This window comes from Gossypium raimondii, chromosome 3, assembly GCF_025698545.1.
Source record: "Gossypium raimondii isolate GPD5lz chromosome 3, ASM2569854v1, whole genome shotgun sequence".
NCBI classification, from domain to species: Eukaryota; Viridiplantae; Streptophyta; class Magnoliopsida; order Malvales; family Malvaceae; genus Gossypium; species Gossypium raimondii.
In genome coordinates this window covers 7,142,900-7,156,435 of record NC_068567.1, presented here as the reverse complement: position 1 = coordinate 7,156,435, position 13,536 = coordinate 7,142,900, and the positions used below count along the sequence as shown (strand labels likewise).

General features: G+C 28.7%; 1 protein-coding gene across 1 annotated transcript; it reads right to left on the bottom strand.

Moving 5' to 3' along the window:
- Nucleotides 1-1,969: 1,969 nt before the first annotated feature.
- Nucleotides 1,970-3,357, bottom strand: LOC105796913 (uncharacterized). Its single transcript, XM_012626755.2, has 3 exons — nucleotides 3,213-3,357; nucleotides 2,980-3,114; nucleotides 1,970-2,604 (listed from the first exon to the last, which is right to left on the bottom strand). The coding sequence occupies exons 1-3, from the start codon at nucleotides 3,315-3,317 to the stop codon at nucleotides 2,179-2,181; spliced, it is 666 nt and encodes a 221-aa protein (XP_012482209.1). The 5' UTR covers nucleotides 3,318-3,357; the 3' UTR covers nucleotides 1,970-2,178.
- Nucleotides 3,358-13,536: the final 10,179 nt, after the last annotated feature.

Here is a 13,536-nt window from a genome sequence, read left to right as displayed (position 1 = left end):
ATAAATGCTTATAGGAACTTCTTAGCCTTTGTTTTTACCTTCTAAATTTCTCTAATGATCCCAATAAAGATCCTTCATTGGGCATCACAAGTACAAACAAATTGAGTCAATTTGTGATTCATGAAAAGTTATATCTTGATGATTAATCCAAATTTTAGCACAAAAACACTTGATGCGAAAAGCAAAACATTCAATGATTATGTCGCAATCCCTCATTGATAACTCCAATTTTCATTTTATTATACTAAACCTTGCTTTTAAGTACAGCTAGACCTCTCATTAAAAAAAGGGCTTTAACTATATTATAGGTGTGGGTGGATTACATCGAATCTCAGCTCTTTATGTACAACCATGCCTCAAAGTTTAGCTGTATTTATTCATTTTTAAGTGGGTCTTAATCATGCTCTCATTTGTAAACAAACAAAAGTTTTGTGGATTCCACCAAACCCTTAACTCTAAAATCCAGCTAACTTCCCTCAGGTGACTCACATCACTAGAGGAAAAAATCCCCTACTTGACATGCTTTAGTGAAATCCTCTTCAATTTTATTATCAAACTTGACTAATTGAATTAAAAATTAATGATTCCAAGAATTCAATCGGTGGTATAAAAAAAATAGAGGAAACTGTTATCAGTCTATAAAAAAACTAGAAACCCAAAATTAAAAAACTCAATTAGTTGTAAATTTTTAATATTTATTTGTTTATTATTTTATAAATTTTTAAATCGAACATCCAATCAATTGAATCAACTAAACTAAGATTCAACTACGAGTTTAGGTTTCACATTATTACTCACTTATCCCTGATGCAACCACTTTCATAGAAAGAGTTTATAAGATTTCATTTGGTGTCACCATCTATGTTACCAATGTTTTATCTATTTCTTTTTACTCTCAAGAATTTATATTTAATATTGTGCTTGACACATAATTAAATATGTTTATCATGTATGACCTGTCATAATTTTTTTAAAATTTAAATATAATCATATTAACTCCATATCTAATGATTCACCATCTCAGAATATTCCCATTCCTTCTCACAAATTCCTAATTATCACCCCTATAAGGCAGTCCTATCCTATTACCTAAATAGTTTATTTACTTCAAGGATAGTAATAGTTGATAACATAAATATAAAACTTGTCCATTCCTGTGAACTAAGAGCCACTGTAAAGTTGACTGGTGTTGCTCATACTACAATTTTCACGCAGTCATGCTTTCTTTTGGTTGCATTTCATTCGAATAATGCGAATGATAGGTTGACTTGTTTTAGCTAAGTCTAACAAACAAAAATATGAAACAGTGATAGCTTTGAACATTGGACCCACTACTGAATACTAAACAATACAGCCACACACAAGCTATATGAAGAGGTCAAAATATATGGTCTTGACAGTCTAGTTGCAGGAAAATAAATCTGGGCATGTCAAATATCTAAATACACTATACTGTTAGTCAGACAAGGGTCTGACTATCGAATGAGTATGTACCAGCACAAGTATGTTAATTTTTCCTAAGTTATTCCATGTTTTTGAAGGGTCATTAGAAAATCATTAGACAGAAGTACTTCATAAAAAATAAGAGCCAAAACAACATACTTTCAAATTCTTTGAGAGTTCTCAACCCAAAGAATAGACTTTAGTTGTTAAGCGTGAAGGGGCATGAAGTCATTACCATGCAATAAACAAGTTCAATTATTGACCAATTCATTAAATCATCATCAGTTAAGGACAAAAAAAGGAGGTAGACATGCATATCTATGCAACCAGACTGCCGTACTTGTTGCTAATTTAAGTCTTCAGTTACTATCAATTTAAGTTTTAGCATGTTACCATCTAAGCTAAAGTAAAAAAAAAAAGGTTGAAATTGTAATCCCTGATTTTCATAATTGCTAGACATGGTGCGGGGATCTTCCGGGACTTGGGTTGTTCGGTAAAATTGTGACTAGCAATAAGTTTAGAGATCTTAGAATCAATCAAGCATCTGAATATAAAAATCATTCAACTAATTAACACTTAATTAATATGTGCAATATCAGTCTTATTAATACGAAATTATGAAAATGATCAGAGCAAGACTATACACATTGAAACTGTAACATGTCATCAAAATGGAGTGACGAAGATGATCCGAAAATCCAAATCCAATTAACATGAAAACAGTAAAAGTTACCTTCAAGTTGGCGGCGGTCCCGTGAAAGAGCAAACGGGTCTTGAATAGCAGAACAAATACAAGGAAAATAAGGAAACCGCAACAACCCAAGTCAATAAGCAGAGAAATCGGACATGAGCATTTCTAGAAACAATTTCCTGTAGCTTATCTATCTCTTGAGGCATAGTGTAAAACTCCTTAATAGTGAACTCGATTAATGCATCTAGAACCTTCTTGGATTTGTTCTCCAAGTGAGCAGAATTCAATGCTTGGAACCGAGCTTGTTTTAGAAGATCCAGAAAAATCTCTACTTCCGCTAAACCAGTCTTTGAAAAGTCAATTGGTTCATCCCTATTTGCAGCGCTTATCTTTGAATAAGGACCGATTTCAGATGATATGAAAGTTTCTGATGAACTTGAAAGTAATGGATTCGATGTGATGGCAATGCTCTGAAACAGACGCAAAGAATTTAACAACCGAACCTACCTATTATGCATTTTTCATTTATCTAACCAAATTTTCGAACATATTATCATAATATTTTGCAAGGAACTTGAAATATATATAATTTAGAAGGGAAGAAAAAACTACTATTCATCCTTGAGAACAGTTTTTCACGGAAAATAAAGATAGATTTGAATTTTATTTTACCGCGCTTATTGACGGTTGAATAAAGCATAAGTAAAACGCATAAACCATTATTTGAAATCAATAACAGAGATTACGCTTATTCGCGCATTCAGATTAAAATTTAATTTAATCTACCTCCTGCAATTCTTACTCAAATATATACACACATAAAAAGCTAAGTAAATAATTCGTACCTCAGTAGTTTCAAAGTTGAAATTAGCATCTGAAACGGCAGAAATTGAAGAGAAATCAATGGACTCTTCAGAAATATTAGTTAAATCATCTTCGATCGGGGAAATGAATGCTTCGATTAAACTCTTCTGAGCAATCTGCAAGGGAAACAAAGAAAAATAAATAAATTAGCTCGCAAATGCAGAGGAAACAATGACGAGAGGATATTGAGAAATTATTGGTCAGAATCACTGACCTTCTTTGAAGTTTTCTTCGCCGGAGAATCATTTGATCGGCGATTGGCGAGATCTAAAGATCGTCGGTGTTCTTTTCGCGGAGTTTGATTTTCTTTTTCTTTCATTTTGAAAATCTCGTTTTATTTCGAACTCATTTCTGGCGGGAGGCTATTTCAAATTTTAATAACTCCGCTGAATAGAGCCGGGCCTATTTATAGATGAAAAAAAATTACTTTCATGAAATGGGCCACGCTGAAAAAGCCCGACCACAATAAGCTAACAGTCCTCAAACACAACAGATCAACGTAATAGAATAATTTTAACATTTTTCCCTTTAGTTACTTAAAATTATGGGTGAAATTAGTGTTATGCTTTGAAAGCTTGAATTTCCATTAAAAAAAATTGTATTTGAAAGTTTGTGAAGTTAAAAATACATATTAAATATTATCTTTTACTGTCTATTGATCAATGGTATTCATCATATCTTCAAAGTTGTGGGATCCATTTTCAAGCATGAATGTGTGGTATAAGTGGAGGCTTATGTTCTAAAAATGATTGAGCCCATAGCCGGTATGTTAGGTATATGATTTGTGTATGGCATAGCTTTACTAGCAACAGTGAAATTCATAGTTCAATTAAAGAGTTAATGATATCCTCTCATTGGCATTGTGTGGATTGATAAATATGGAACATGGTCACAGGTTGTTGGTTCTCGAACGAGCAATTTATCACAGTCATTTGTTGTCAATGATCATATTAATTATTAAGAAGACACAATGATGACAATGAGATAAAATAGGATTGTATTGAGTGAACATGTTTAACTCAAAGGAATCAATGATATCATATGAGGGTAACACACACATTACGAGGTCATTGGATAAAATAGTTCGATGAATCACTTTCGTAAAAAATATACAATAAGGAGTTTTCAATCATGATTCTTCTTGTGGACTGACTCCATGACTAAATAATTGCGAATTATCAGAACGGTGCTTCTAGACATAATTGCAATTACTAGAGCCTAATTGTATATGTTTGATTGGTCCCTCCGCTAGCTCAACAAAAGCTCGATCGGACTGTATCTAAATCAGAAGAAAATTCCATGACTTTGGAAATAATTTAATTGAGTCGATTTATTCGATATGAAATTAAATTAGGTGATCGTGAGAATTGTTCAACTATAGAATTTGGTTAAAGAATTTTATTGAAAAAATAATTTGGAAAATCTAAGTTATTTTTAGAAAAATTATTTTTAATCAAGTAAAATTAAATTAATCAAATTAATTAAAATTAATATGATATTTTTAGAAATTAATTTTCAAGTCAGACAATTATCCCAAGGGTAATTAAACTTGAAAATTGGACCTAAGATCGTAAATTGAGCTCGGGAACCCAAAACCAAGACCCAAAACTGGTCGAACCAGGTTGACAGTCCAACTGGTGGCTTGATCGGGTCGATCGGGTTTTCATTGACCCTGACTGAACCGGTAGCAGCCGAACCGGCTTGAGGTTCCTTAAGGGTGTCGCACTTGCATCGTTCAATTCTGTAGTGGAGGGACCAATCAAACATATACAATTAGGCTCTAGTAATTGCAATTATGTCTAGAAGTATTGTTCCGACAATTCGCAATTACTTAATCATGGAATCAGTCTACAAGAAGTATCATGATTGAAAACTCTGTATTGTATACTTTTTACTAAAGCAATTCATTTAATTGTTTTGTCCAATGACCTCGTCATGTGTGTGTTACCCTCATATAATATCCTTGATTCTTTTAAGTTAAATCCGTTCACTCAATACAATCTTATTTTATCTCATTGTCACCATTGTGTCTTCTTAATAATTAATATGATCACTATCAACAAGTGACTGTGATAAATTGCTGGTTCGAGAACCATCAACCTTGACTATGTTCCATATTTATCAATCCACACAATGTCAATTAGAGGATATCATTAACTCTTTAATTGAGTTATGAATTCCACATTTGCTAGTAAAGTCACGCCATACGCAAATCATGTACCTAACATATCGGCTATGGGCTCAATCATCTTTAGAGTATAAGCCTCCACTTATATCAAAGCACATGAGTTGCATACGCATATGGTCAGTGACTAACTTAGGATTTAGGTAAATCACACCTTGAACGTCATAAGTGAATTAATTCACAAACGGGTTTAGAATGAATTCATCTTAGGTCTAATTCAATGTATCATTCTACTACTGGATACATATATGTCTCTACTCGTAGAGTCAACTGCTCCAATAGCCAAGACTAGCCATCTCCCTAATTGAAATTGTAGACGACATAATAATCCTTCTCAGTATTTGAACCAAATGTTCACTTTGATTCTTTTACGGGATTATGGACTCATTTAGATTCTCTATTGAAGTAAGTTGTCTTTCTCACAATACAAGCATTCTTATAATGCCACTTACCTTCAGTTTGAACTTAGACAATCCATGAGCTAATATTTGCTTGTCACAATTTTTCTATGTATGCAAAATATAAAAGACAGAAATACAAAAGATATAATAGTGAAATGTGAAATTAATTTTATTTATTTATTCATCATTCAAATAAATAGAAAACAATTACATGTTTACTACAATATGGACACATTTCCCAACAGTATCGTCACCTCATCACATATCAATCTCATACAGTGCGCAAAATAATTTATTGACATGCTAATTGTATCATATTCTATGTCCATTCGGGCTTGATATAAGTAATTGTATAGTACTTTTCAATTCAATGCACTTTCTCACCTTGGACCAATTTGTAACAATTCAAATATATATATTTATTAAACATACCCCAATTCAAAAATAAATAACATATTACAAGTTATACCAAATTAAATTGTATGAACTTATCAAGGCTAAACAACAAAGATGATGATAATATTAGAAACTAATCAACAATTTTCTCTCTTCCATAATTATCTACCGGTTCTTGATTTATACAATAATTTATTTCAATTATCAGCCTCAATTACTTTATAAAAGTTCATTTGATGCATATGACTTCTTTAATGACATTTTCACAATTTTCTAAATTTTGCATTTTATTCAATTTAATCCCTAAACGGAAACAAGCTTACTTTTCATAATTAAGCACAAAATATTATGAAGAATTCATTATCATCCTGAAAAAGCCCTTAGATTCTGAAATTTAGAAGAAATTCATGTCATTTTCCATAATTTAACAATTTAGTCCTTAAACTCAAAACTAACCAAAATTACTTTACAAGTTAGTTCAAATCCATCATCAAGCTTCAAATCAAAACATTAACATCAAGAAATCTACAAGAACATCAATGAAAAGTTTTAAAAACTTTGATAGAATCACAAATTATTCCATGAGTTTGATAGATTAAACTACAACGATCTAGAAAACATAAAATTTACAAAAAAAAAAAAAAACCAATAGCATGAGGACTTACCTGCGTGAATAAAAGCAAGAGCAAAACTAGAAGAATTTGAAACTATGGAGTTTCGGTGTCAAGACCTCAAATGGGGAAGATGACAACATTAGCTTATGTTTTTACATTTAATAATATTATTATTTTAACATTTTAATATATAAAAAATAACATGTAATTTAATTAATTTTAATTCATAAACCGTCCATCATGCTAAATTATTTTCAAATTACCATGTTAGTCCTCCAACTTTGACTATATAAGCCATTTCATTAATAAAATTCAATAGTGATTAAGTTTTACAATTTTTACGATTTAGTCATTTTTAATTAACTAACAAATCACTAAAATTTTCGGACCAAACTTTAATAAACCTATATAGTGACTCCATAAATATTTAATAAAAATACTTATAGGCTCGGTTTACAAAAACAAGATCTCGATACCTCATTTTTAAAATTACTTGACTTTAGAGACAAATCACTTGTACTTAACTTTTCATTCAAATAGCAAAAATATCAAATCAAAATTCAATATAATACTATATTTGATTTGTAAATATTAAATAATAATATTTACAAACTCACTTGTCGATTTGTGGTCCCAAATCATTGTTTCTAACACCACTGAAAATGGATTGTTACAGAAAATATCATGATAAACAATCAAAGTACATTTGATATATATAATTTGATATGTTTACTTATTTAAAATTCCTTTCACTCATAATTTAACTATTTTTATTTTAATTTTGTATATATTTCATATATGTTGTTATTATTATAATTACTAGTTTGAAATCATATATTTTTATTTATTGTATGTTATTTTTAAATCATACATGTATTATAAATACGTGTTTTTCACATGCATATGAATATGATAGAATTTTCGGTTCATATAAAATATTTAAAATTAATTATATTAATGTTAAATATAAATATTATAAATATAAAAATAGGGATAACAATACCAACAAGATATTTCACAAAAATTACTGGAAAGAAAGAGAGAAGAGAATTAAATAAGATATATATTTATAATTATAACACATAACACATAACAATTAAATAAGATATATATTATTTAAAAGAATAAAATAAAAATTTCGAAAAATCCTTATTTAAATATTTTTAAAAAGATGGTAAAAATTTTAACCCGGCTTAACCATTTAGCCTTAATAACCTTGAAAAGAAGGCATAATTACAGTGACTAAAAAACCCTTAATTAGTAAGGGTTGTGTCTGTTAATGACGTCAGTGTACTTCAATTGTCCGTTAATTAAAATCATTAGTATGGAAGTTTCTATTACATTACAGGTACTCCAATTAGTAGGTCATAGTGTTTAAGCTTGCTGAAGAAAAGGTGTAGTCCATAAATAATTTAATCATTACAAAGTTGGGAAAAAAATCAAAATTAATTTCAAACAAATGAATCACCCAAATTTGAACCCATTTCCTTTATTACTTATGAAAGCATTGAATTTGGGTTTTCGGATAAGAGGTGTGTTTAAAAATTGTTTAAAAATAAAGTAATATGTATAATTAATGCATTATCTCTAATTTAATAAAAAATCATATATAATTTTCAAAAAAATTCATATATAATGAAAAAAACACCTATTAAAACCACCAATTAGATAGATTTTAATAAATATATAAATAGAGAAAAAGCTAATAATGATTAAACTCATGTTCAGGAAAACTGATTTTATTTATTAATATATCTTTTACTAATTTAAAAAATTTAATAATTATCGATTGAGTCTTAGCTCGACTGACATGGTCATTGTTGTCAATGCAGGAGAATATGGATTCGAGTGTGTTGAAGCGCGTTACCCTATTATTTATGGGTTGGGTAGGAGGGAGCAAAACTCGATTTGATTCGAAAAAATAGATTTTTTTTTTGAATTTCTAGTTAGTCGAATTAAGATATTCGAATTATTCGAGTCAACTCGAATAACTCGATTTGAATTTCGATTTTGAGTCGAGTTGAAATTCACAATTCGAATAATTCGAATAACAGATTTATCTAAATACCCTTTTGATCCTTGATAACTTTGAAATTAAGTAAATTAGTCTCTCTCACAACAAAAATTACAAAAAAATAATTTTAAAATTGAAAATATATTTTAAAAAATATAAAATTCTAAAAATATATAAAAAAGTTAAATTTTTCTAAAATAATAGTATTGAGACCTAATTAATGATTCAAATTTATCGTACTTAAGTATCTTATTTTTTATTGTTTTGCTTTGAAAAAATTTCAAATATATATAGTTTCAAATTTATGTGCTTTAATATGGAATTAATTATCTTGTAATAATATTTTTATTTGACATGTTTAATTTTTTAATTTAACTCGAACAATTTCACTCTATTCAACTCGACTTGAATTCATTTCACTCGACTCGATTTGAAAAAAATTCAAATTGAGTTAGGATCATAAAATAGGACTTGTGAACTTGATTAACTCGAAATTTTTTCACTCGATTCAATCGAACGCTTACCCCTAAGTTAGGGAGGGGCTATGGGTAGTGCTAGTCATTGTCTCAAAAAGAACAAATATAATCTAAACCTATAATGAGATTATTAAAAAAAATTCAATAATTAAAAAAATCTTAATTATCAAATTATATCTATCATAATAATTAATTTAAATTATATAATTTATTATATTCATTAAAATTATTAAGTTAAATATATTTTATTAACTGATTCTACTTGACAAATTAAAATAAAGCTTAACGTTTTGTGTTAGCTAAACCTATCTTTTAATGTTGGAAAAACATAAATCAATTAATATAATTACAATTCATTATGAAAATTAATAATAGTTAGTTTATTGATTATATTTTTATTATCAACCCTTAAATATAAAATTGAAAAGATAGGTTTTACTTTTATTTTCATAACAAATTATTAATATAAAATAATTATACCTATATTTATTTTATTTTCATAATGAATTATATTGAAAAGTTAATATCACTTGATTAGAATTTGGGTATTAAACTACACTTATTATTTTAGATTAATTATTAGGGTAAGTTACAAAAATAGTCACTTTTATTTACCTTAGATTACATATTAGTCACTTGTGTTTGAAATGTTACGTTTTAATCACTTACGTTATCGTTTTGTTGCAAGTGGTCACTTTAACCGATAAACTCCGTACCTCCCTAACGGTAGTTCAAATGGGTTTTAAATGCCAACTTGGATGTTCAGTTAGTGGGATGAAAATATGTTTTTAATTAAATAAATTTATTTTGGACTGCCACATAGGACATCTAAGTTGGCATTTAAAACCCATTTGGACTGCCACGTAGGACCGTTGTTAGGGAGGTAATGGAGCTTAACGGTAGAGTGACCATCTCATAACAAAACGATAACGTAAGTGACTAAAACATAACATTTCAAACATAAGTGACTAAAATATAATCTGAGGCAAACAATAGTGACTATTTTTATAGTTTACCCTAATTTATTATTTAACTAAAATTACAGTTATAACCCAATCAAAACTAAAATTTAGCACTATAAATAAATACGTTCTAGTATTATTTAATAGATTTTGCTTTGATTTTCATTTCAGAAAAATGTATAATTTCATTATTATTTGATATTTGTAGTATTAATTGGTTTTAATAATTACAAATGTGTATCAGTTGAGAGGTTTTGTTTTCATCAGCCAAAGAAGGTAAGACTTTTATATTTTTGAAGGTAAAGGTAAGACTTTCATTATTAAATAATATAAGATTATTTTAATAGATAATATTTTATGATATTTATAATTTAAATTAACTTTTATCTAAATTATTTTTAACAGCTTAGTTTTAAAATTTAAGGAATCTAAATTTAAATTGTGACTTTTAATAAAAGTAATTATTTTATACACAATCAGTGAAATTTTAAATTCCATAAACGAGTTGAAGTTGTGAGAAGTGTCACATTTATTTATATACTTATTTTTTAAATTTTTATTATACTTTATAATACACTTGTTAAACCCTCAACCTGTTTAGAAAGTTTATAAAATTCGGCTGATTTTAACAAATATTTTCAAAAGGGAAACAATTGAGTTTTGTTGAAATGGAGTAGTGGAAAAAAAGCATTTTGTAAATTTATTAATATTCATAAAACAATTGAGTTGTCACTGATTTTGTATATGATGTATCAACTTTCTCAACCTACCAAAATATTTTATTTTATGATTTTGTTTATTTTAATGAATTAAAAGAGTACATGAACAAACAAATAAGTATAATTATATTATGATAAATGTAATAATATATTTTTATTTTTATTTGGTATTAATTATATATTTTATATTTTACTTGGTATTAATTATTATTGAAAAATCAACATTTTCAATTTAAATAAAAAAAATGGAATTGTTAGCTCGATATGTAACACCCCTAACCCATATCCGTCTCTGGACCAGGGTTACAAAGCATTACCAGCATATACAGATCAATTACAGACATTTTCATATCATTTAACATTCATATTAGAAAACAATCATATACAATCATAATGTCCCTTTTATGAGCCCTCCAGGCCCAAATTATGCATTACTAAACCTGGAACTCAGAAAATTTTTCGCAAAATATCAAAACTTTTTTAAGGTGCAGGAGACACACGCCCGTGTGCCCAGGCCGTGTGGCTCACAGTAAAGATATATGCCTATGTCTCAAGCCAAAACCAAATTTAACACATATCATAATACCCCATATATCCAAGTATTCAATCTTACCTAATTGACCATATAAACTTATATGCATATTTCTCCAATCATATTATCTCAAATAATACATTATCATATTCATAAATTATTCATTACTCAACCACATTAAACACAACAAACATATTAAGCCACACATACATATACATATCAAAATAATTATATGCATATTTCTCCAATCATATTATCTCAAATCATACATTATCATTTTCATAAATTATCCATTACTCAACCACATTAAACACAACAAACGTATTAAGCCACACATACATATACATATCAAAATATGTCTAACTCAAGTCATACCAATGGCTATTTACAACAAAGTATTTTTAAGCCAACATTGGTTAAATTACTCTATGCATGTCATTATAACCAAAATAAATTTTCTATATATACCAAAATGGGCCGATGGATAGTGTGAGATATTTCCACCAAGCTTCTAACCCAACGAGCTTCCGAAGTACTATAAAACAGAGGAAATAAAACAGAGTAAACATTTAATGCTTAGTAAGTTCATATAACAGAAAATTAACTTACCATTTATTTAAATTCAAGGTAAGCATACAAAAATACATCCAAAGCAAATTGGCTAGTAGCCTAAACACATAACTTCATAAAAAATGTTAGTCATTTATTTCACATGAATATCAAGAAACATGTATGAGCTCATCAAATATCAAATTTTCATGTATTTCAAATAAATACGGATAATGATTCATTTCGAATTCATATATTTTCTCATGTCAGGATTTTGCCGTTGAATCATTTAAAATATCAATGGATACACGGGTAGTACACACAAAGTGTACAAATCTGTAATTCGTCAATTCATATTCGGGAATGCTCATACAAGCATATAAACAGGAAGCTCTTTCAAGCCATATAAGGGGAAGCTCATGTGAGCCATGTAACGGAAAGCTCATGTGAGCCAATATCGCGAAGCTCATGTGAGCCAATATCGAGAAGCTCATAAAAGAGCCTTTAAATCGATAAGCTCCGAAAAGCTATTAACAGGAAGCTCACAAGAACCATTTAACGGGAAGCTCACAAGAACCATTTAACAGGAAGCTCATGAGAGCTAATAACGGGACACTCTTTCGAGCTGTGGTGTGTCCGCAACACATGCAGAATCACAACCAATACGAGAACCCTGTATCCATCGAATTTCATTTATTCAAACGGAGCTTAATACTTGTCGATCATCAACAGATATGTGATTAATTTCATATACATGGCAATAATACAATCACATACACAACATTCAATTCAAACATAAAAATATATAATTTAGTTACACAAACTTACCTCGACAATGTTCGTGTACACAAAAGCTACTAATCTGTTACTTTCTCTTTTCCCCAATCTACCTCCGTATTTGATCTATCTGGATCTATATGAATGAATTTAACATCAATTTATACTCAATTCAATCCAATTCACATCTTTGAAAAAATTACTATTTGCCCCTATACTTTTAATTAATTATGATTTCGTCCCTAGGCTCGGAAAATGAAATTCATGCAATTTAATCATTATTGCAAGCCTAACCAATTTTCATATATCACAACAGCAGCCCATGTATTTCAAAAAATTTAGAATTTTTTCATGAATTTTACATCTTTTTAATTTAGTCCCTAAATCATAATTTCATCAAAATCCCTTTACAAAAGTTGTTTATCTATTAACAACCTTTCAATTTCTACCATAAAACATCATAGTTCAACTATAATCCATTGCCAAACCCTAGTACTTTGATAAATTTACAAATTAATCCCCGAGGTAACTAGATTAAGCTATTACGATCTCGAAAATATAAAAATTATTAAAAACGGGACAAGAATACATACCTAATTAAGCCAAAATAGTTTGCTAACTTCAAGCTCTCCAAACTAGGGTTTCCATTTCTTTTATTTGGGAAAGATGATGAAAATGATGAAATTTTAGTTTATTTTATTATTTATCATATTTTTATTTTTTACTTTCCAATTTAATCCTTTTCTTTATTTAATTTTCCATTGATGACTAATCATACTTATCTACTAACTCCTCTTAATGGTCTATTTCCATATAAGGACCTCCAATTTTGAATTTCATAGCTATTTGATACCTATAGCTACTAGAACTCATCTTTTACATTTTATGCAATTTGGTCCTTTCCATTTAATTA